This window comes from Lycium ferocissimum, chromosome 2 (assembly GCF_029784015.1).
Source record: "Lycium ferocissimum isolate CSIRO_LF1 chromosome 2, AGI_CSIRO_Lferr_CH_V1, whole genome shotgun sequence".
Classification (NCBI taxonomy): domain Eukaryota; kingdom Viridiplantae; phylum Streptophyta; class Magnoliopsida; order Solanales; family Solanaceae; genus Lycium; species Lycium ferocissimum.
In genome coordinates this window covers 31,190,405-31,215,637 of record NC_081343.1, presented here as the reverse complement: position 1 = coordinate 31,215,637, position 25,233 = coordinate 31,190,405, and the positions used below count along the sequence as shown (strand labels likewise).

Sequence of the window (25,233 nt, the reverse complement as noted above, 5' to 3'; positions counted from 1 at the left end):
TGAGAATGTGTTATGGATGTTGTTCATGAGTTTGGGGCAATTTCGGGTGAATTGGATTATTTATTGGATTGTTGGAAATATTGTGTGAATTGTTTATAATGTTCTTGAATATTGTTGATATGGATTCGGACTAGTATTTAAATGTATAAGCATTGATGTTTGCATGAAGGTAAGCCGTTGGATTGAATATAGTGAATGTCGTTGGATTATGTTGAAAGAATATTTAATGTTAGAATGCATTTTGAATTGATTATTGATATTGTTAGTATGGTCGTTGGTTTTACGTTGTTGTTGATTTGGTCGAGTTGAAATCTCGGGATGTTAGTTATAGGGAAACGGCGCCGAAATTTTGTACAAAGTGTTAATTTGATTTGATTCTTGGTTATGGCTAATGGTTGATACCTAATGACATTATTGTAGATCGTGAGAAGTCGAGACGTAAGTTCGGATTAGCTTAGGAAGTTGCCAAGGTATGTAAAGCTTACCTTTCCTTCTTTTAGCATGTCTTAGATATGGCTAAGCTATGATGTATTATGAGCTTCGGAAATCCTATTCGTAAAATCCGAGCATGTTTACGATGCTTATTTACTTGATGTTGGCACTTTCATATGGTCAAGCTATGGTTTATGTGTCCTTGTATGGTTGGTTTCAAATGTTGCATAAAAAGTTTTGTTTTCAAAGAGTTTTGTAACTACGAACGTCCGTAACTTTCTACGTACAGAACCGATGGCTTGATATATTCGCAAATGATTTTATAACGTATAAGGGCTATGATTTTCATAGGCGGGCCCGGATCGGGTTGGCGCTCGTCCGTGGGTCCCGCGACTTTCCTTTGCATGGTGCTGACGACTTTTTGAAAGGAACTTAATATAACTATTTTTCCGACCCCCGAGTATGATTATGTATTTATCGGTTGAGTCTGAAATAAGGATTTTTATGTACGTGATTTTGATACGTGACTATGGTTTCTGAAGTTCGGTTTGATATGTTCCCGAGTGATATTCGGAAGAAAATCTAATTTGACTACTATTTTGGTTTACAAATGATGGTTTGTTTTGATTAACTTATTAAGTCTTTGAAAACTTTTTTAAACTGTATTTGGTTACTCATGATTCTGCCCGTGCATCCTGTGTTACATTTTTCGCCAAGTCCCGGGCCGGTTATGTTATCGTGCGCACTATGGCCGTATTCCGAGATATGAGTGTATTCTCAAGATGATGTGTATTTCGAAATATGATGTGATACGAAGTCCGATATGATATGACGGTCCGATTTACCGATGCGTATTCGAGTATGATGTGTCCGGCTCGCCGAGCCCTTTTTCGGTCGGGAACCGCGTATATATTATGGTGTTATGATGTGTCCGTACGCCGAACCCTTTCGGCCGGGTAATCGTGTATATATGCTACGTTATATGTTATATGTATGGATTCCGAATATGATCCGTCGGTTATATGGCCGGTGGCGGGGCAAACCCACCGGGGCAAAATTTCACAAACCCGGTGGGGCAAACCCAATGGTGGGGCAAACCCAATTGGTTGATGCAAAATTCCCCATTGGTTTAGGCAAATCCCACATTGGTTTAGGCCAATCCCACATCGGTTAATGGCAAATCCCACATTGGTTTAGGCAAATCCCACATCGGTTAATGGCATCTCATATGACCTCGTCATGATGGTATGATGTGGTATGATATGTTGATATGTATGATCCGTATTTTCAAAAGAGTAAGCATTTTTGGCATTCGATTATTACATTTGTCTTCCGTATCTCTGTTGCCCGATTTGTGTTTCGTATGTAAGTACTTTGGTATTCGGTTGTTATGCTCACTTTCTCGTACTCCCCGACTTCGGTATGACTTCGATTTCGTACTTTCCGCTTTGCATACTCGTACATATTCCGCATCGACCCCTTTCTTCGGGGTCGCGTCTCATGCCGCGTGTACCCACAAACGAGGCAGACGATGTTATGCCAAGATGTTCCAAACCCGGATTGGCGAGCTCCATTTCCTCCGGGAGGCCGCCGAGTCGAATGTGTTTGTATGGTATCCGGTTATGGTAGAGACTTTGCAGGACGATTGTCGTGTGTATGTGGATGTCGGTTTTGTAAGCGGCTATGTAAGCCGATGTATCATTACGCTCATCGTTACGGATTTGTTATGTTTACGATTTCATACGACGCTAGTTTTATTTGATTTGACAAAGATGAAAGGGCATGTTCGTTTACAAAAAAAAATGTGTCATTATGTGCTTATGTTATGTTTTGCGGGCCCGCATGATTATGAGTATTACGAAAGTCGGGGGTTCGCTCGGCCCTAGATAAGGGTCGGGTGCCCATCACACCCTATCGGATTGGGTGTGACAAATTGGTATCGCAGCGCTCGTCCTAGGGGTTGTCTCGCAAAGTCGTGTCCAAAAGAGAGTCCCGTTTATGGTGTGAAGCGCGCCACATTTATAAACAGGAGGCTACGGGCATCTAGGGTGGTTACTCTTCTTTTCACATCCGAGATCGTGCCATAGAGCCAAGCTATAGGAAATGAGATTTCTCGCACTAATCTTTGATTTCAAGCAGAATAATGGCAAATATAGAAGAAAGGGATTGATGATGTTGGAAGTTACTAAGCACACAGGTAAGCAAAGGTATGATATATGTTGGGGAAGATATTGAAGTTGCGATTGAAACACAAGTCGAAGATTAAAGGGGGAAAGTAAACAAGAAAGTGTAATAGGTGCAGTTTGAGCTGGGCATACGAGGTAGGTTTATTATTTTTGTACTGCTAATGATATTGGGAGCCCCGTGTGGCTGCGATATGATATGATATGTATATATGTATTTTGGCCCTGTGAGGCATTGGTTTTCTGTGTACAGGTTTTGAGATAGTAAGAAATATAGAGGAAACTCTGCCGAAATTTTCCCAAAAATAACGAGAAAATGAGATGTAGGTTTGTAGTATGACTTGAAAGGCCGTTTCCACCATAATGGTAAGATTTGGGTAAGTCGCGAGTATGGCTGACCTCGAGAAAGAAGTAATAGTATGATTAAGACAAGAGTAAGGAGGAAAAGAATTGTGATGGATATGGATATATTGATAAGAAAGCTTGCGAGATATTAAGGATAAAGGAATTAGAAAGGGTAAAGGGTTGAAGGTTATATTACATTAGTTACGAACAAGATATAGTGAATACAACGAGGGTTGTTATGAAAATAAGCAAGGCCTAGTGAGAAAGTGGCCAAGGCTATGATGTGATCTATGTAGCTAGAATACAAAGGCAAGTATGAAACGGAAAAACAAGCTATGGAACGAATAAGGAAGGATTGAGTTAAAGATTAAGAGACGATATGAGATAATGTGCCTAGAATGTCACAACTTGAGTAAAGGGAATTACCAGAAGGAAGCGTTTAAGTCGAGATCCTTAAGACCCCATACGACAAGTTGAACATTCGAGGACGAATGTTCTAAAGGGGGAAAGGATGTTATATCCCGCATTTCGTATATTGGGACAATCCGGGTTAACTATGACGAGTTAGGGACAAGATCATTCAATTGGATATGAAGTCGGGACTTTTGACCTTGATTCGTTTTAAGACCTAATTTGTTCATGAGTTTGTTGGCATGGAACAACTAGGAAAATTTGGGACCAAAAATGGAATAAGTGAAAGTCGGGAATTATTTTTGGCCATATTGGCCATGTGGTGTGAAGTTTTGGTCCCACACATTTTTGTGGCCAAATTTGATTGGTCCAACACATGTGTGGGCCATGGACACATGTATGGATCATTTAGAAGCATAAAGATGATCACCAATTCATCTTTCAACATTCCAACACTTAGAAAAAGAGGAACTTGAAGAACAACAAGCGAACCATTCGGCCAACCCATTGGAAATTTCAAGTCCAAAATTAGCCATCCCAAAATTATTTCATCCTACCAAATCCACTAATTGGAGGTCCCTAAGTAGCGTGGAAGTGTTGTTGGAGCAATCAAACCGCTAGTTTTCATCCTTGCAAATCCTAGCCTAGTCGAGAATCAAGAAGAAAAAGGTAAGAATCAATCTTGTTTTATGTGTTGTGCATGATGTATGCATGTTGTAGTATGCTAAAATGGATGAAAATCATGGAATATAGTATCCGGAGTTGAGGCCGTGTGTATGAGGTTTGGCCGTGTAGTGTGTATGTGTTGTGTTGAGATGATAAATTGATTCTATGTAGCATGTTTAGTTGTGTAGTGTGAAGAAAAGAATGAGAATAATCAACATATGTATGTGGGAGGTGTTGGCCGAATATAGGCCATTTATGTGACAAGAATGAATTAATGTTGCTTAGTATTTTAGTTGTCGTCGTTATGAATTTTTTGGTAAAAGTGAAAGTCTAATGATTTGAAGTGATGTCGTAACGGTTACGGCCGATTTGAGAATTATGTGCATTCAATGTAATTTTTATAATTATAAGGATGACATTGTTAGAGTGTGAATTGTTGGTGCAAATTATGATTCGGAAGTTGAGAATGTGTTGGATATTGTTCATGGGTTTGGGGCAATTTCGGTGAATTGGATTATTTATTGGATTGTTGGAAATATTGTGTGAATTGTTTATAATGTTCTTGAATATTGTTGATATGGATTCGGACTTAGTATTTAAATGTATAAGCATTGATGTTTGTATGAAGGTGTAGCTGGATTGAATATAGTGAATGTCGTTGGATTATGTTGAAAGAATATTTAATGTTAGAATGCATTTTGAATTGATTATTGATATTGTTAGTATGGTCGTTGGTTTGGTTGTTGTTGATTTGGCCGAGTTGAAATCTCGGGGATGTTGAAGTTATAGGGGAAACGCTGCCGAAATTTTTGTAGACAAAGTGTTAATTTGGATTTGGATTCTTAAGCGTTATGGCTGATGGTTGATACCTAATGACATTATTGTAGATCGTGAGAAGTCGAGACGTAAGTTCGGATTAGCTTAGGAAGCGGCTAAGGTATGTAAAGCTTACCTTTCCTTCTTTTGGCATGTCTTAGATATGGCTAAGCTATGATGTATTATGAGCTTCGGGGGAAATCCTATTCGTAAAATCCGAGCATGTTTACGATGCTTATTTGCTTCTTGATGTTGGCACTTTCATATGGTCAAGCTATGGTTTATGTGTCCTTGTATGGTTGGTTTCAAATGTTGCATAAAAAGTTTTGTTTTCAAAAGAGTTTTGTAACTACGAACGTCCGTAACTTTCACAGACAGAACCGGATGGCTTTGATATGTTCGCAAATGATTTTATAACGTATAAGGGCTATGATTTTCATAGGCGGGCCCGGATCGGGTTGGCGCTCGTCCGTGGGTCCCGCGACTTTCCTTTGCATGGTGCTGACGACTTTTTGAAAGGAACTTAATATAACTATTTTTCCGATCCCCGAGTATGATTATGTATTTATCGGTTGAGTCTGAAATAAGGATTTTTATGTACGTGATTTTGATACGTGACTATGGTTTCTGAAGTTCGGTTTGATATGTTCCCGAGTGATATTCGGAAGAAAATCTGATTTGACTACTGTTTTGGTTTACAAATGATGGTTTGTTTTGATTAACTTATTAAGTCTTTGAAAATGTTTTTAAACTGTATTTGGTTACTCATGATTCTGCCCGTGCATCCTGTGTTACATTTTTCGCCAAGTCCCGGGCCGGTTATGTTATCGTGCGCACTATGCTGTATTCCGAAATATGAGGTGTATTCTGAAGAATGATGTGTATTTCGAAATATGATGTGATACGAAGTCTGATATGATATGATGGTCTGATTTACCGATGCGTATTCTGGAGTATGATGTGTCCGGTTCGCCGAGTCCCTTTTGCGGTCGCGAACCGCGTATATATTATGGTGTTATGATGTGTCCGGTACGCCGAGCCCCTTTCGGCCGGGTACTGTGTATATATGCTACGTTATATGTTATATGTATGGATTCTGGAATATGATCTGTTGGTCTCAGGGCCGGTGGTGGGGCAAACCTAATGGTGGGGCAAACCCAATGATGATGCAAAATTCCACATTGGTTTAGGCAAATCCCACATTGGTTTAGGCAAATCCCACACTGGTTTAGGCAAATCCCACATTGGTTTAGGCAAATCCCACATCGGTTAATGGCATCTCATATGACCGGTCATGATGGTATGATGTGCTACGGTATGTATATGTATGATTTGTATTTCAGGAGTAAGCATTTTTGGCATTCTGATTGTTACATTTGTCTTCTGTATCTCTGTTGCCCGATTTGTGTTTCAGATGTAAGTACTTTGGTATTCGGGTTGTTATGCTCACTTTCTGTACTCCTGACTTCGGTTATGACTTCGGTTCGTACCCGCTTTGCATACTCGGTATATTCCGTATCGACCCCCTTTCTTCGGGGGGCGTTTCATGCCGCGGTACCCACGATGAGTAAGTGATGTTAGCGAAGATGTTCCGGCTGGATTGGCGAGCTCTATTTCTCCGAGTGTTTGCCGAGTCGAATGTGTTTGTATGGTATCTCGAAGTTGTGGTAGAGACTTTGCGTACGGTGTCGTGTGTACGGATGTCGGTTTTGTGTTCGGCTATGTAAGCCGATGTATCATTACGCTTCTCGTTACGGATTTGTTATGTTTACAGATTTCATACGATGCTAGTTTTATTTGATTTGACAAAGATGAAAGGCATGTTCGTTTTCAAAAAAAAAAGTGTCATTATGTGCTTATGTTATGTTTTGCGGGCCCAGTATGATTATGAGTATTACGAAAGTCAGCGGGTTCGCTCGGCCCTAGATAAGGGTGGGGTGCCCATCACACCCTATCGGATTAAGGGTGTGACAATAAAGTCAGTGCATTTTCTACCTTTCAAGACTACTTATTCCATCGAGGATTATGCGAAGTTATATATTAAGGAGATAGTGCGACTTCATGGTGTTCCAGTATCTATTATTTCAGATAGCGGTGCGCAGTTTACAACTAACTTCTGTAGATCTTTCTAGAAAGGATTAGGGACACAGCTGAGTCTTAGCACAGCATTCCATCCACATACAGACGGGCAGGCTGAGCGTACGATTCAGACGTTTGAGGATATGTTATGGGCATGTGTTATAGACTTCGGGGGTAGTTGGAATGATCATTTCCCACTTATCGAGTTTGAGTGTAATAATAGCTACCACTCCAACATTCAGATGGCTCCATATGAAGCCTTATATGGACAGAAATGCAGACTACCTATCGAATGGTTCGATATTGGGGAATCAAAACTAATAGGACCAGATTTCATCCAGCAAGCAGTTGATAGGTTTAAGCTTATTCAGGAAAGACTTGGCTGCTTAGGGTCGCCAGAAGTCTTATGCAAATAATCGACGACGATATTTAGAGTTTCAGATAGACGACTGGGTATTCCTGAGGGTATCGCCAATGAAGGGTGTTATGAGATTTGGTAAGAAGGGAAAGCTTAGAACTCGATATATTGGGCCTTATAGGATTGTGCGGCGAGTAGGCCAAGTGGCTTATGAGTTAGCTCTACCTTCAGACTTGGAGTTTGTACATCCAGACTTCCATGTGTCTATGCTTCGTAAGTGTATTGGAGATCCTTCCAGGGCTGTACCTATTGATGATGTACAGGTTACGGAGCAGCTATCATATGAAGAAGTCCTTATTGCCATTTTAGATCAATAGGTCCGTAGGTTGAGAACCAAGGACCTGGATTCAGTAAAGGTCCTCTAGAGGAACCAGAATGTTAAAGAGATGACTTGGGATGCTGAGGAGGAAATAAGGACCATATATCCGCACTTGTTTCCACTTCCAGAGGAGATCCAGGATGAGACCTCATAGCCTTCATGTGCATATATGTTACTACACTCTATTATTGGTCATGTGGGGCCATTGTTGATATTGACAGTTGTGGCCTTGCGTGGCATTATATAGTTTGGTCTGCTGCCTGACAAGTTGGTAGTAGTACGGTTACAGAGGAGTCTCTATTGAAATTTCTATAAGATCTCTAAAAATTTAACATTCGAGGACGAATACTTTTAAGAGGGGAAAGATGTTACACCTCGTAGTTTTATACGTTGAGATTCGTCGTATGTTATTTGCCCTAGTATTGGACACCAGGGTTGTCTCCGAGGTTATACGAGGTTGGATATTCCTATCTTATGTTGATAAGGGTTTAAGTTCATGTTTAGTAAGTTATGGAAGGATAAGAGAGTAAGTGAATCAAAGAAAATACGTTTCGACAAAGTGTTGTTCTGAAATTGTTTTATACGGACTGTATTATTGGGATACGGACCATATCTTGAAATACTGACCGTATTTTGGGAGTTATAATTGAACAGAGAAGGCTGATTTTGAGGTTGAGAAATACGGACCTATATACGGTCTATATTTCTTTGTCGGTGGATTTTGCTGTTTGTTTATATTACGACCTCTCCTCATTTTTAAGTTATTTTTACTCAAACCTAAGTTCATATAAGCCCTAGAAACCCTCTCCCATCATATTTAATCACTCCCCAAGTAAAAGTCAGGGATCAAAAGAGAAGATGAAGTGTTTAAAGGGTCTAAAGTGATCATGGAAGCTTGTTTCTCTTCTTGGTAAGGGTTTTGGAGGATACTTCAAGTTGAAGAACTCTTGGAATAGATGTGTTCTATAGTTCTTGAGGTAAGATTCTATCTTAACTTCATGTTTATGAGTTTATATTAGTGGATATGCTAGGTTTGGAGGGAAATGAATTGGAAGAAAGTTTTAAACTTGAAATTTGAGTTGTGTTTGGATGTAATCTAACTTGAATCATGTTGTAAATAAGTTTTTAAACTAAAACCTTATTTTAAGGATAATAGTTGGTGTTATGATTGTATTGAGGATGTTATACTTGATATAATTGGAAGAAGAAGGTGTGTAAGTGTTGTATACAAAGCATATTGGGCTATTTTGATATATCTTGAGGTGAGTAGTGATGTGGAATTAAAGAGACATATATGAGGTTGTTGTTATGTTGTTTCCTATTAGGTGAGCGATAATCATTAAAGAGATTGGAAAATTACCCTATAGTTTCATTGTGGCGTTTTGGTTGACGATTTGAGGTAAGTTAAAGCTAACTCTCCTTCTTTTGGCATGATCCTTATGATCACGGAACGTAAAATGTAACGTTACTACATAATGATCCTATTCTTAGTAGCTAGGGATGCTCCATGTTTATTTATGTCCTAGAATGTTGTTTCCAGTAAGTCTTTCTTCATATTTAATATGATTCATAGAATTCCATGTTGATTCATGTTCTAGAATGTTGTTTCCAGTATGAGTGTGCTCCAGGTTGATTCATGTTCTGTGGGCATCATCATTATCATCATCCTATCACGTGATCGGTGATCGGTGATAGTGTGTATATAACGCTGTCACCTTCCCCATACCCTATATATAATACATAAATTATGTATTATATATAGGGTATGGGGAAGGTGACAGCGTTATATACACACTATCACCTGATCAGCTGATCACATGATGAGGATGATGATAATGATGATGCCCACAGAGGCTGATATGGTACGATGGGATGCCCATAGAGGCTTGACAGGCGTTATATACACATATATATGTACGGCCCTTGTGCATGCATGCGCAGTATTTATGCATATCATTGGCCCACAGAGGCAGTTCAGACGTACAGGTTGCATTCATTTTATCCTATACACCTTTATATATTTTCATGTTGCCTTCATGCCTTACATACTCAGTACTTTGTCCTTACTGATGTCCTTTTCTAGGGGCGCTGCATTTCATGCCCGCAGGTTTAGGTAAACAGATTAACGATCTGCCCCTGTAGGCTGCTGTTCAGCTGATATTGGAGCACTCCTCTTGTTCCGAAGTTGTTGTTGTGTTTTTGGTACGTTATACTTTTGTGTATATACGGGTATGACGAGGCCCTATCCTGACCTTATTATGTCATATACTCCAATAAAGGCTTGTAGACAATCATGAAATAGTTAGACAATGTATGGCCCCCTCAGCCTATATTTTTGCTGTATAGTATTTCATGATGGCCTTGTCGGCTTACATAGTTTTTGTCCATCATAGTCTTATAGAATGTCTTTCCGGGCTCATCCGTCTTCAAAGATATTTCTCATATGACCTAGCAGATTTCCATCTGATGAACCTCGAGGTCCACTCTTGTTATGATTATAATATGAAAGCAGGTTTAGCGGTGCTCGACAGGTAGGGCCTGGGTGCCCATCATGGCCCTCCGATTTGAGTCGTGATGATTTGAATCCACTTGATTAAAATCTGGGTCCGCCATTGGTGGCTAATGTTTTATGGGATAACTACATGACATAACAAATATATAGTGGGTATTGACATTTAGTAGCTATAGTTTAACTTAATTACTTCTCATAGCAAACATTTGTGTATTAATGACATTTAGTAACTATATATATATATATATATATATATATACACACTCACAAAATAGAATACCCATCACACTAGTCACTTCCAACCCAACCCTCCTATATCTCTCCCCCCTCTTCTCCCTACTGCTCCGCTGCCGGCCACCACCGACCGCTGGAGCTCAGGCGAAATGCCGTGCCTCTTTACCACCGTCACTGCCCCTCTCTCTCTCTCTCTCTCTCTAACGTCTAGTTTGTCTTCCTCTCCATTTTTCTCCAAAGAAATGACGGCGGTGTTGTTGTTGTTGTTGGTGACGGTAGTGGTTGGGTGACGGATGTGGTGTGTTACTGTTTTGGTGAAGGCGATTAGGTGTGTTGCTGTGTGGTGTGGCGGTGTTGTTGTTGTTGGTGACCGGCGGCGTTGTTGCTGTTGGTGACAGGCGGTGTGGTGTGCTGGTGCCTAGAAACTAGTTGAATATTTCAGATCTGATCGAAATTTTTTAGATCTGAAGGTGACGGTGATGATGACGGAGAAAAGAAGGTGAAGGAGAAGAAGGTGTACACAGATCTAATCGGAATTTTTGATCGGAAGTTTTTTTCCAGATCTGTGTATACATACATACGCTGTATACATATTTTTCGGAAGTTCTTTTTTTAGATCTGTGTATACAATATTTTTTTGCGTTTTGCGAAGAAATCTTTTTGTATACAAATGAATAGAGTGAATTTACGCCTGTATACAAATGAATACAATCAATTTTATTTTTTGTCTTCAATATTTGAGTGTATTTGTTAGTTTTTTGGTGTACATATGTTGTATACAGTGTTTTTCGCCTGTTTTTGTTAATTTTTTTGGTATATCTATGTTGTATACGCCTGTGTTTGTTGTATACATACCGAAAAATATGGTGTTTGTTAATTTTTGGTGTATATATGTTTTTATGTATTCATTTTTCACTCGCTGTATTTATGAATACAGCAAGCCAATTTATGAATACAGAGAGTCATTTTCATGAATACAGTGAAAAAATAGGAAAAAAAAATAGTTGTATTCATGAATACAACGAAAATAAAAAACGAATACAGTGAAAAAAATGTATACAACCATTTGGCAGCTGGGTAGTTGCTACTAAATGTAAATATTGAAACATTTGCTATGTGGCTTGAGTTAAGCCCAGAACTTTGTCATTTTCCAAAACTAATATACATCTCCTTCACCAAATTTTGTAAATAACATAGCAGGGAAGGAAAGTGAAAAATAAAATTGGGCAGAAGCACTACAAAGAGGAGAAATTTTGCTTCATACTAGTCATCTATGTCAGAGAAATATATCATCTAAAATCCAGCTGAAGAAAATGGCATTGTCAGATTGAAAAAAATACATGTGCATGGAGAGCTTATCTCATATCAAGTTCCCACAACTACTGCATGTAGTAGACAACCATAAGTCTTTTTACCAAGTTTTGTTTCCTTGACACATATATGTACAAGACATATGAATCCCACTGAATGTATCGTTATGTTGGTAGCTTACAGACATTTACAGAAGATTATTGTAGACTTCTCATGTCCTCGATTATGTGAATATTGATTCACGAATAGCAAAATTAGGAGACACGGCATTTCCATTTACAAGAACTTGTTTCAGAAGATTCACTCGCACAGACTTGAATTGATAGTGCTGCAGTAAAAAGAACAATTATTAGTGAGAAGTGACAAAATTTGGCTGACAGATTATTGTAAATCACACAAGGAAGGGAAATGGTTAATGTGATTATTATTCTTCTAGCACCAAACCTCCTGTACCCAATTCCTCACATGCCAAAAGTAGCCACCTTAATTCATTTGGAAACTTGTCAATGTTATTTAATTCAGAAATGGCAAGAAATGACTCCATGTTCCTGCTGTTTCCAATCAGTTGCAATCAAGAAAAGTGCAGAATGAGACAAGATTAACTCCCTATTGATAGTAACTTGCCAATTCTACCAATTTATTGGACACCAAATTACCATTGCTAGAGGCTCAAGTGCACCAGTGTTGTAAGGTGGAGTTGACAGACAAAATGACAAGATATAAATTGATAGAACACATCCAATATATGGTGTTTACAGGGAAAAAAAACTGAGAGAGAAAGCAAAATGACATATTTGGAATAGCATTTAATTTGAAATACCACACATATTAGTATGAGTTTACCTTTCCTTCCCATTCAAAATCAACAAATTTGCAAAAGGGCTCCAATAGTGTGACCTGATCTCCTTGTTTAATCTGCCAACAGGGGTAGTTCGGAATTAATGATGTGAAATCTAATGGAGAGCTGAATTGAAAATGCTTACAGCAACTAAATATCAGCAAATCACTCTATGATGAGCTGATGTAAAACAGTATTGTCATGACTCATAGTTCCTGTGTCATTTTTCATTTCTTTTCCTTTTTGTTTCTTTTTGTCCTTCCAGATCAACTTTTCATAGACCATGCCTTTCCTAAAAGATATGACATTTATTCACTAGACTAGATAATAATTGGGTGGGGATGACACAGGCCAAAATCGGATTTTGAATGAGATGGTCACCATTAGAGACTTATACAAACATATATTCAGGCTCACTTACGAATTATTTAAGCGGAAAATGAAGTTTTTTATTATTGAAGGATGGACGGATGAGAGAATCAAGATAAAAATGGTGTTCCATAGTATAGTATAGGAACAAACTATTCCAATTTACAGAAAATATTGGAAATGCTAACTCACTATTGCATTCTCTCCTTTTATCTTTAGTGTTTAGTTACGTATTAAAGAAGTGAGGGTGCCTCTCCTTCATCTAATTTTTCATCCAGGAAGTGGCAAAAGGGAGGAAAGATCCTTCACTTATTTTTTAGGCAGGTCGCTGCTGCAGCAGTTTAGCAGCAAACTAACGTGTCAATCTGAAATTTATTTGTTGCTTTTCTCTCCTCATTTTTTTCCAAGATAATCTACTTGACAAGACCACTTTTTCCTATGAATTAAGATCTTAACGGACAAATGTACCAAGAAACATTAAAGTAGCATATAAAGTAGTGCTTACTGCTTCCTTCTGTATGCCGAACATTATAAGTACAAAACTATTCTCATCGGAGTCACAGAGCAGATAGTATCTGTAGAATAACAGTATACATTGAAAAATAAGTATTTCAGCATAAAGTAGGGCTGCTCAGCCAAGTAACTTTCACTTTTATATGAAATGCTGAAAATGATCAGAGTGATAAAATGATCAACTCGTGTGGGTTCCTCCAAGATGAAGTAACTTACACTGGAGCTTTATACTCATATTTAACTAAGCACCGGACTGCTGCTATAACTGCAATCCCTTTATTAAGTCCTTCAGTTAAGAGATCCATGGTTGCTCTGTTGTATGAAGGATTCACTGCAAGAAAGCACATTACCTCAACTAATAGATAAATAGCTTAATCAGATACCTCAATGTTTGCAGTTAAATACTATCTAAGAAGAATGTAAAGACTTACAATCAATAGTAGCAAGTGACTGGATCAGGGAAGACACACTTGTTTCCGTACTGTTTCCCTTGCTCTTTCCCTTACTCTTTCCTTTACTCTTTCCCTTACTCTTTCCCTTGCTCTTGTCATTACTCTTACCCTGAAATCAGGATCACATAATTCAAATGCATCCTTGACAATCTCATTAATAATGTCTTAACAGCTTCCAAAAAAAAAAAAAAAAAAAAATTTAAAAACTGAGAATCTAAGGCATTATTTTTTAAAGGACTATATCATAACGTTCCTGTTTCTTGAAAAGAATTTAAGAAATGAAAGCAGAAGAAATAACTAAAATGTGAAGAGGAGGAATACCCCAGGCACTTTTCAGTCAATACATAACTCAACTCTTTGAACAAATAAATTGGACTATTTAAGGACACAAGAAATGATCATTACCTCATGTCCTTTTCTATCTAGACATGTCTTATGCTTAATGCTTAAACCTTTTCTCCAAATGGATACCTTTATTGTGCCTCAGTACCTTCTGCAACTATTTGTATGTGGTGATAAGTTTTCCTTTTCTCTTTGTTAAAATTCTTTTCATCCAGTAAATGAAAAGGATCCAGAAATTTTTTTGTCAAAGATAGGAGAATTTTCCAAGATTTCTGGTGCAGACATAGTAGAGTTACAATGATCACTTGATCTATTTTAACACAATGATACAAATAATAGTGTTACTAGCATAGACACCCAACTTGAATATATCTATCCAAACAACTCTTAATTCCACATAATCTTAGCAGGCAATTGCAGTTTCCCAGCCTCTACTTGTTTGGCAATATTCCTATAATCAATCAATCAACTGCTCGTTAATCCTACACATTAAGTCAATTTTAGAAATCATTAAAAAGAAAAGCATGGAGTACTATTTTATGATTTTTTCTTGTCATACCATAAAACCAAATTTCATGTTACATTTTCCCCCTGTAGCTATCATTAGTACTTGTTACCTAGGGGTTGTCAGAGCAAAATTTTGTAGATATTGACTGGTTATCTCAGAAGCATCTTAAAGGCCTATCTCATCATACATTATGTTATATCAGGAAACAGAAGGCTATCCCTGGTAACTATGATGATGAAATCAGTGTTTAAACATGTTAGAGTTCCACATTAGTGACAGGTATGTGTGAACACATCAAAGCACTTCACTGTGTCACGTTGGGAGTTGGACAAGTCAGATGTGTAATTGCAAGGAGTGTGACTCCTTGAATATCTCTTGTTAGTAGTTATCACTGGCCTGCACTTTGCATATATGCTGGAAACAATGCACCTTTGATCATACACATTTCCTTTATGATTCCAATGTCGTAACCATGCCATTCTTAATGCAATAGATTGAAATATTACCTAAAGATGCTTTATATATTAAAAATAAAAAAAAATAAAAAAAAAAAATTATCTTACCTGAAGTAGTCCTTCCAATTTGTCAAGAAGTTGGAGCGTCACTTCCACTTGATTGGAAGCATCAAGAGAAGGAGTCTCTAATTCAGGATCTGATAATCCAGTTAGGGATTTCTCGTAGTTCTCCAGAAATCTATTCACCTGAATATACAATATCAGTTTGCCCAACAAGGCATTGAATTTTAAAAAGGGGGAAAGTGAAGACTATATTTAAGATATCATGATATATGCAAACATAAAATGTGAAGATGAATAAAGGTGATCTTTCTTTTAGAGACTCTTGGTTCTTTCTTCACTAAGCATATGAACTTTCCAGCTTGAAAAAATCTGGACAAGAATAAGCACAGAAAAAGCTTTCACATAGGCAGCAGATATAGCTGAAGTCAATTCTTTTTAATCAGACTGTCTTTCTAATTCGAAGCTGTACTGCCCTATTTACACATTTGTTCTTCTAGATTATATTATTTCGTACAAAACTCAATTCAACATGTCACTGATCACTGCAGATCTTGTAATAGTCATTTAGTGATCTTTATTATATAAGATTTCTCTCCTGGATATTTTCAGACATATAAAATTTTATGGGTTGCGTTTAAGATAATCTTAACAATATAGCCTATTTTAAATAGAAACTTAGCCCAATACTAGTAATTTTAAAATTTACAAATTTGAGTTTATTTCTCAGATTTACTATTTTTTTTTTCACGTATACACATTTCTTGAATCACGTATCTTATAAATTTGTGGTGTGTTTGATATGAAGTAAAATACTTTTCACGAAAAATGTTTTTCTCTTTTTATATTTCTATTTTCGTATTTTTCTAGAAAATATTTTTCAACATGTATCCTCACCTCACCCCATTCTGATTGGGTCAATTTCAGCCCAACCTGCCCATTTGACATCCCAACATAGACTCCATTCTTAACTACCAGAAAGAGGTAACTAATTCAATGAGTTATTATCAGATTATGTTTTCACGTTCGACTTTGTTTTTCTCTGTTAAGTTTCCTGTGCTTCCTTCTCGTATTATAACATGTATCCTCGTGTGGTTCAAAGTACACCTCGTGCAAGTATCTGCTATTTCATGAAAGAATCCTTCTATTTCACATCAAGTCTTTTTCCTTCTCGTTTACCAACTTTTGTCTTATCTGTAAAGTTTCCAGTGTCTTCCTCTTGAATGGTTTCATTCCTTTGGATCTTTATATATCAATATAAATCCTAATGATTCTCAAATCCTGAGAGGGCCAAGCATATTTAGAGGCATTGTCTGCAATCTTTAAGATGATCAAAGAAGGTGTATCTGTGATCCACACCTGAAGCCACTGTAAAGGTGAAAAGTAAAATGAGAAAAACATTAATAAGAGTTGCAAACTTATATCCCTTCCTTGCTGCACAGTGCAGCCGTACAACTTGACACATGGTCTCTTGTCTATGCTCTCTTTTCTTTTTAGTTTTTCTAAATCTGGTTCTTGAATAACATGATCATAAGAATATGAGGTGATAATTAGCTACAATTGAAAAGCTTGTGTTAAAGATCCTATATAATAGAACAGTTCACAAGTGAAAATCAGTTTTTTTTTTTTTTTTTTTTTTAAAAACTTACAATGGCACAGTCGTATAGCAAATTGGCGTTTGATGCCATTGCATCAATTTTCTCCTGAAATAGGATAGAAAATCAGAAGACACTTCCAAGTATCTAAAAATACAAGGCTTGCCCTTGCCGGGCTCGCACGGAGCAAATACTGTACATCTAAAATTCATGTCAAAATAAATATATGAAGACAAGATCGTAAGAACTACTTACAGCGTTCTCGTATGCTTCTAATGCCAGTGGAAGATTGTCGTAATTCCATCCTCCAGTCAGAAGAAAGGAAGTGAGATATGCACTTCCTATGAGATCTACCAACCAGATGAGAAAGCTCAATGAAACGACTTGAAAATTGGATTTATCATAATGTTTATTAGGGGTGTCTAATTTGGCCCAAAAGGTGATGACCCGCCCAACCCGCCCAAACTTTTATGGGTTAGGCTCAAGATAATTTTATATTGGGCTTTTCAAATTTCAACCCAACATACCATTTTAAAGTGATCTCCAATTTAAATAATACTAATTCAATTCTAGCCTATTTTTAAGATTTACTTAAATTTGGGTTTATTGCTTGAGATTTAGTTTATTTGTTTAATATATACACTTTTCTTGTATCATGTATCTTATAAGTTTGTGGTGTGTTCAACATGAAGGGAAATATTTTTCACGAAAAGTGTTTTTCTCGAAAAATATTTACCACGAAAATTGTTTTCTTAAAAAATATTTTCCACGAAAAATCCGTAAAAATAATTCAGGAAAATATTTTTCGCGAAAAATGTATCTCTAGAAAATATTTTCCAAAATTTTTTTTTTCTAGAAAATAGACCCTTCAAAAAAACTGGGTCAAGTTGGGCGGGTCATGACCCAGCCCATTTTTAGTCCATTTCAAATTTCAACCCAATTCAAATTAAATTACTTTTGGGCCAATGTTAACCCAATCCATTTATTACCTCACCCATATTTATTGGGTCAATTTCAGCCCAACCCGCCCATTTGACACCCCTAATGTTTATTATAGCTAAAACTATATGCAGGTACCAGTTAATGATCTAACTACGCTAAAATGAGAGAAGTAGAATTATAGTTGAGCAGGACACCTGAATGTTTTCATGAGTATAACATACCCTTTATAAAGTGCCATGTACTACGCATATGCTACTTCATGGTTCCATATACCAAAGTATGTAATATCTGCGCCTTAATCTGTCTTTAACATAATCGTACTACTTCATAACTATAGCTATACAATAAGTGAAGGGTGAACTCATTCATTGACAAACACAAAGTAACCATTTGGAAAATTGGCAAAGCTGATAGTGCTGAAGTACAGAATGTTTATGACACAATATCAGAGAATCTCAGAGGTAAGTGATTAAAGTTGTTCCTCTTTAAACTAGATTCTGTTTGCAGTCTTACGAAAACAACGTCCGTCCATGTTATCCAGAGCGAGTGTCATTTGGGCATATTTGATGCATTCGTCAAGTTGTTTTGCCAGATCTTCAGCAACTGCGAAATAGATATACAATCAGATCCTACAGCAGCCACTAAGAAAAAAAAAATGTGAATATAGATGTTTTGAATTTCCTCCATGAGTTACTATTAACATAATAAGAGGATTATACATTCTCTTGTCATTTCTTAAATGAAGATTTTAAACTGAAAATGGTAGAAATCATATTCGATTAAAAGTCAGATTTCACATTGTTGCTTTCTATGTCAGATATCAACAGGAGTTACACTTAATGTGTGCACAAATTGTCTCTCTGTGCAATGCATGTCTTCTATGAAAGCATTTAATTAAGGATAGAATTAGAACTTCAAAACACATGTTAATGACATATCGCAATGTAAGCAAATAACCTTTGATAAATTTTTATCTCCCTGGAGAAACGTAAATTAAGAAGAAAAAAAACAGAAGAATCACACCATAGAGTGGCCAGAATTCACCTGGTAAAAACATCAGTTCAAGCTCTGCAAGTTGACGTAAAATTATTCTACTATTTGGATCCTAAATAAAATAGAAGATGAAGAATCCATCAAAATAAGGTAACGAGAGAGCGGAAAACTTCAGAAGTGAAGAAGCAGCCAAATAACAACCCTTTCGAGGACAAACTCCAAGCATTTTTTAGCTCTTTGGTAATCTCCTTTCTTAGCGACACACATGGCGAGGTGATTCCAAGCATCAAACAGAGACGGATTCAATTCAGTCTGGAAGATAAAATTAACAGTAAATTCAAAGAATCAACAACACACATATTAAATATGTAATTCAGCTAATTTCACTCACAGCTTGCACTAGATGACGCTCTGCTTCTTCCTTATAAACATTAGGAATTGCATTATACAACCTTCCTTTTACATACTCGAATATTGAACGTTCATATTCCGATTGCCTCTTTTCTGCACGAATGGAGAAATTAAATTGAATGCGGTTTTTCCTGGAGAATTAATCCATAAAAGAAAGGTATACATACATACATACATACCTTGAGGAATTAAATCGAGGATTTCGATGTACGAATTAATTTGATACTCGATATCAGAGGTTGTCTCGTCTAGATTTGACCAGTAATTGTAGAAACAATCCACCATTTTAAGTGCATTTGGTATCCAATCCTGGTCGGTGACTTGTTCTGAAGTAGAAGCTTCTCCAGTTGGAGTGCTCATCTCTAATGCTGGATTTTTGGAAGCTCAAATGCCAACTGCAAAGTTTGTTAAAACTAATGGCAGTTATGGTTTACAATAATTTTTGGGTGGGAAATTCTATTTCTTTTGTAGTACACGCTTTCTCCATCTCCTATTTTAAGAATTTGCCCTCCCACTCCGAGAAGTTCTTGTAATATGGTTTTTTACCGGTGATGTTTTTAGTTGTGTTACTGAGAAGTTAGAATCTCATATTTGCATTTGCAACCGGATGGATTACTTCCTACTTTTGTCATTTCTCTTAATTGTATATGGTTTAACCCCTTTTGTTTCATTAATTCTTATAAATGTTATTTCTAGTCGCAAATACACTTGATCATTGCAAAATGACAGCTAATACTGGCGGAGCCACATTCAAGCAAGGGTTCATATGATATTCTTGTTCTAAATTTTTTACTTGTCATACATATATATTACAAGCCAAAAAATCAAAACCCATGATAAATAAAGGGGTTGAATCCCCTTGATTTGAAATAATAGTTTGATATAATTTATTTTTATAAAAGTTGAATCCCTTTAATGAAATCTATGGCTCCAATAATTGTATTATCGTATAATTTAAATGGTCTTTATTGTAAATTATTTACTCTATTTTTACTGTTACCACATTATATTTGATATAAGTAATTACATGTTGCAAGTCAAGTTAATTCAAGGGTATAAGAAACTTATGCATTGTCATGCACAAAAGTCTATAATTGATTCAAAATTTGATCGATCATTTCAGTCGCATTTAGAATCCAATCATCTTTCTCATCAAAGGGAGATTTGTTCCTTCTCTGTAAAGTTTGTTACGGTAGTTACGGTTTTTTGGGTGGGAAAATTTTTGTATTTGTAGTCATCTACTATTTTTAAGAAATTCCCCTCTCACCCAAATAGTTTTTGTAATATCCTTTTTCACCTGTAATGTTTTAAGCTTAGAATCTCATATTTGCATTTGCAACCGGATGGAATTGGGTTGCTTTTTTTTTTAAAATAATAATAGTAATAAGAAAGCGAGTATAAATACAAAAACTTGAACATTTTTGGTTTCTTCATATTATTAGTGCAGATTCCGGATAGATACTTAAATTAAAAGAAATAAACAAGGTTAATAGAAATCAATAATTTTCAATATGCAAATAGTATGAGTTCCCACTTTTTTCATTTTTCATAACATATATAGTTTAACACCTTTTTGTTTCACTAATTCCTATAAATATTAATTGCTAGTCCCAAACACACTTGATCATTGCAAAAATGACAGCTAATACATTATTTAGCACTTAAAGTTTATGCATTGATAATGTAAATAATTTTTGCATTGTCGTGTATAATTTAACCAATTATTGTAAATTATTTATTCTATTTATAAAATTACCACATTATATTTGATATACATAATTACATGTTGCTAGTCAAGTTAACTCAATGACGCATTTTGAGGTGTGAGATTGAAGGCTGAAGCTTAATTGCAAACTGCAAACTGCAAAGTTTGTTAAAAGTAATGGCGATTATGGTTTACAATAAAATTTGTGTGGGAAATTCTGTTTTTTGTAGTATTCTGATGAATCTGTCTTTCTTCATCCTACTATTTTAAGACGCTGTCCTGCCACCTCGAATAGTTTTTGCAGTAATCCTTTTCACCATAATGTTAAAAATGTGTTACTTAGAATCTCATACTATTTGCATTTGATATTTGAATCGGATGGATTGCTTCGCACGGTGAGTTCCCACTTATTATCATTTTTCTTAACATAGTTTAACCCCTTTTTGTTTCATTAATTCTTACAAACATCATTTCTAGTCGCAAATCCACTTGACCATTGCAAAAATGACAGCTGGTAAGTTATTTAGTATTTAAGTTTATATATTGACAGCAGTAGCAAGGGGTTCATATCAGAGTAAAGATCTGATCTAGCCACACAGGTCCATTCAGTCGCCGACTGAAAGATCAACCACTAGGTGAAAGTATTAACTGTTAAGGAAAGGATCGAAACCGGCCATAGCTAGAGAAGATAATAGATATGATAAGCTAAATTTAGACGGGTCAAAATAGATTAAATTCAATTAAAGAATTTTACACTACACAATAACCAAATAAAATACACAATCAACAACTGCAAGTTGTTGTTCATCGAGTGTATACACCGTCAACGCCTACAAGTTGTGACGGATAGGCAAGTGATTTTTTTTCAACCAGCAGGTTAGAACTGAATCCAACACATTTAATGTTTATTGTGTCAAGATGATTCAAGTAACAAGCCATAATTCAACCACCCAACACGATCTAATCTCCGGTATTTTTATTATGCTTTTTAAAAAGAAAAGTGAAAGTTCATATATTTTCTTAAATTGTTAGCTTAATTTTTTTCAATTTAAATAAATCCTAAATTTATGATTTTATATGTTCGAATTGGAGTTGGATTTTGATCCATTCTATTGTATTATTTTAACCCAATAATTTTGTTGGATCATCCAGAGTTTAACTCGTTGGGTCAAATTAACAAATAAATCATGATCCAATACATTTAAACTTATTTGTCGAAAACAGCCATACAAGGCCTGGATAAAGTTGGGAGCCCTGACCTTCTACCATTTTGATGCGATGAGAAAGAGAGACGGCTAGGATTTCCCCTTTGAAACGCACAACAAAGCAAATGAGGTGGGGTGTGTTAGGATTTGAGAGTTAAAAGGTGAGTTGGGCCAGGTTAAATGCATTTTGGGTTGGTCCCGACTGAAATATGCAGGGTTTCGACCCAATTTCCCAATAACTTGAAGTTAAAAGGAAGAGTTGTCAATTTTGCAAATGTGGCTATAAATCAATTTAACAATTAACCAAAGTAATTTCAATTGTGACCAAATTTAGTATGGAAATCAAATTAGAACATTTCAATTGTAACCAATTTGAGCATTATTGAAATTAAAGATAAAATGACTTCAAACTTGAGATGCAATTAATTATCTCTTTACTTAATTGAACTGCTTAATTTAACGGAGTAAATTATTTATCAATTAATCATTGTTTAGTTTAATGAATTAACTAATAATTATTTCTCACTATTTTGACTTTAAAATCTGATAAATATATTTTAAACTCATAATTTATGTGATAAATATGCAAATGATATACAATGATATACTTGATGATAATGAAATGACAAAATGTTACCGAAGTAATTTTGTAATATCCTTTTGACTCTGAGAAATGCATATTCCACTCAGTTTGTCATTCAAAAAGTCAGAATAATTAAATAAAATTATGAAGGGCACAATTTAGGTATCAACAAAATGTTGTTCCCTTTTGGTCCTTATACTTTCTCCAGATTTTTTTTTATTGTTTTGTGTGTGTTTTTGTTTGATTGTGTGGAGTCTTGTGCTCCCTTAATGTTTTTTTTATTCTTTAGGATTTATGGAAATTCTTTAATAACCTAAATGGCTGCATGGTTATATACAGTTGTTAAGGGGTGCCTTATTTTAATACTATATTGTTTGTGGTTTCCAAAGTCGACTTATTTTTTCCTTTTTCCAATGTTTCTATCTTGATTTTCTCTTTTTTTTTATGTTTATTTATTTTATTTTACTTATTTTTTTTTTCTATTTTTGTTAAATGTTTGCAGGTTATTAAGATGGTAAATGTTAACTTATTCTTCCATTATGGCGGTAAGTAGATTAGAGAACCACATGTGATGTATGACAAGAAAATGATTCACTATTGGAGAGAGGTATGATCCTGATCTCTATCTTTTATTGACATTATGAATGAGTACATGTCCAGTTAGGATTTGTAGGAGTCCAGCAGTTAATTGTTGTTGGACTTTCTGGAAAGTACTTTGAATTAGAAGGGGATGATGGTATTAGGAAATGATTATCTTTTGTCTCTGAAGAATGCTACGTCATTCATTTCTTTGTTGCTGATGAATGTGAATTAGTTGGAGATGTTCCTAATATACTCGGGCATGATGAATAATTTTTCTTAGTACTTAATCTAGTTAATGAAGTTGGGACACATTGTAGTGACAGTGATACTGAAAATGAGAATGGTATGGTGTTTGATTGTCCAGAATATAATACTCCCTCCGTTTCAATTTATATGAACCCATTTGATTGGGCACGACATTTAAGAAAGAGGGAAGACTTTTGAAACTTGTGGTTTAAAATAAGCCTTGAAAATTTGTGAGGCTGTAAGTCATTCATAAAGTGAATTTGTTTCCAAATTAGGAAAGAGGTCATTCATTTTGGCACGGACTAAAAAGGAAATAGGTTCAAACAAATTGAAACAGAGGGAGTAGTAAGGAAGGACAGATTTGCTACCCAAAAGAGAAGGGATATCACTGAAAGTTTGACTGATTATAAAGAGTTAGTTAAGGATAATGACTTTCAAGGACATATCAGAAGCAAGAAGATATAGTAGACTTTATGCAATGGCAAACAAGGTAGAGTTACTTATTGTAAAAAGTGATAGACATGGGGTGAGATATTCATGTGCTGATGTAGGTGCCCATTCATATGCCACATTTCTGGGGATGGGACCCATCCCTGTGTGGGCATTAAGACTCTAATTCCTCGTAATGAATGTGCTAAAGCATGTGATAAATCACTGATTGACTACAGTATCATAGCTTAATATTTTAGGGGAAAGTTACAAGATAACCTAAAATACAAGATTAAAGAGATGAGAGCTGACTTGCAAAGATTTTTTGAGTTAAATGCAAGTAAAGGAAAGTGCAAGAGAGCCAAAAGAATGGTTCTGAAAATTTTGGGAGCTAGCTACACAGATAATTACAAAAAATTGGAGGCTTATGCTAATGAATTGAAGGAATCAAATTCAGGAAGTGATGTTGTGATCAATTTCTCTAAGGAGGCAGTAGCTCAGGGCAGAAGAATTTTCTCAGGATGTATATTTGTTTCAAGCTATTGAAAATGGGTTTTAAAGAAGGATTAAGTCCATTTATCAGTTTAGCTGGTACATTTCTTAAAGAAAAGCCAAGGGACAATTATTGGTTGTTGTTGGTCAAAACAGTATGAACCAATCCTACCATTTAGCACCGACAGTGGTGGATAAAGAGACCAATAGGAATTGGACCTAGTTCTTGCAGCAGTCACTTGAATTCTAGAATGGTGAAGGAATAACCTTCATATTAGTCATGCAGAAGGTAAACTCAACTATTTACTTCAACTGTTTTCTATTAATTCAATTCATTTAGTTTGTGATTATGGCATTATTTAATATGTGATTTGTTTGCATTTCATATGTAGGGACGGCTTGATGTAGTAAAGAATGTTCTGCCTAAGTGCCTCAGAGATTTTGTGTAAAGCATATTAAGGCAAATTGGTGCAAAAGATGGAGCAAAGGTGAGTTGAGGAAGCTACTATGGTAGAGTGCATAGTCCTCTTATTCAGAGGATTTTGAAGACCAACTTTAAGAGATGAGGCAGTTGGATGAAACTGCTGCAAAGGATTTAATTAGTGGGTATCCTCCCAAGGCATGGTGCAGAGCTTATTTGGATACCATCTGCAAGAATCAAGCAGTGTACAATAATCTAACTGAGTCATTGAATTCTTGGGTACTTGTTGTAAGGTATAAGCCTATTATTGGGATGTTACATGACATAAGGATAAAGGTGAGGAATATTTTGATTGAAAAAGAAGAG

The 25,233-nt window shown here is 36.0% G+C and overlaps 1 protein-coding gene across 1 annotated transcript; it reads right to left on the bottom strand.

Moving 5' to 3' along the window:
- Positions 1 to 11,658: 11,658 nt before the first annotated feature.
- On the bottom strand, positions 11,659 to 19,643 carry LOC132034813 (uncharacterized). Its single transcript, XM_059425168.1, has 13 exons — positions 19,384 to 19,643; positions 19,185 to 19,297; positions 18,995 to 19,105; positions 18,845 to 18,905; positions 18,314 to 18,403; positions 17,114 to 17,208; positions 16,913 to 16,966; positions 15,312 to 15,449; positions 13,878 to 14,007; positions 13,663 to 13,777; positions 13,439 to 13,508; positions 12,570 to 12,641; positions 11,659 to 12,054 (listed from the first exon to the last, which is right to left on the bottom strand). Exons 1-13 carry the CDS (start codon positions 19,562 to 19,564, stop codon positions 11,950 to 11,952), a joined length of 1,335 nt encoding a protein of 444 aa, XP_059281151.1. The 5' UTR covers positions 19,565 to 19,643; the 3' UTR covers positions 11,659 to 11,949.
- Positions 19,644 to 25,233: the final 5,590 nt, after the last annotated feature.

What these genes read in the sequence shown, in the direction of transcription:
- LOC132034813 (XM_059425168.1), bottom strand. Translation starts at nt 19,564, where the DNA reads ATGAGCACTCCAACTGGAGAAGCTTCTACTTCAGAACAAGTCACCGAC. An exon ending in TGCTATACGACTGTGCCATT is followed by an intron (nt 15,450 to 16,912) that starts GTAAGTTTTTAA and finishes TTGTATATTCAG; the next exon opens with GTGAATAGATTTCTGGAGAA. An exon ending in TATGAGTATAAAGCTCCAGT is followed by an intron (nt 13,509 to 13,662) that starts GTAAGTTACTTC and finishes GTTATTCTACAG; the next exon opens with ATACTATCTGCTCTGTGACT.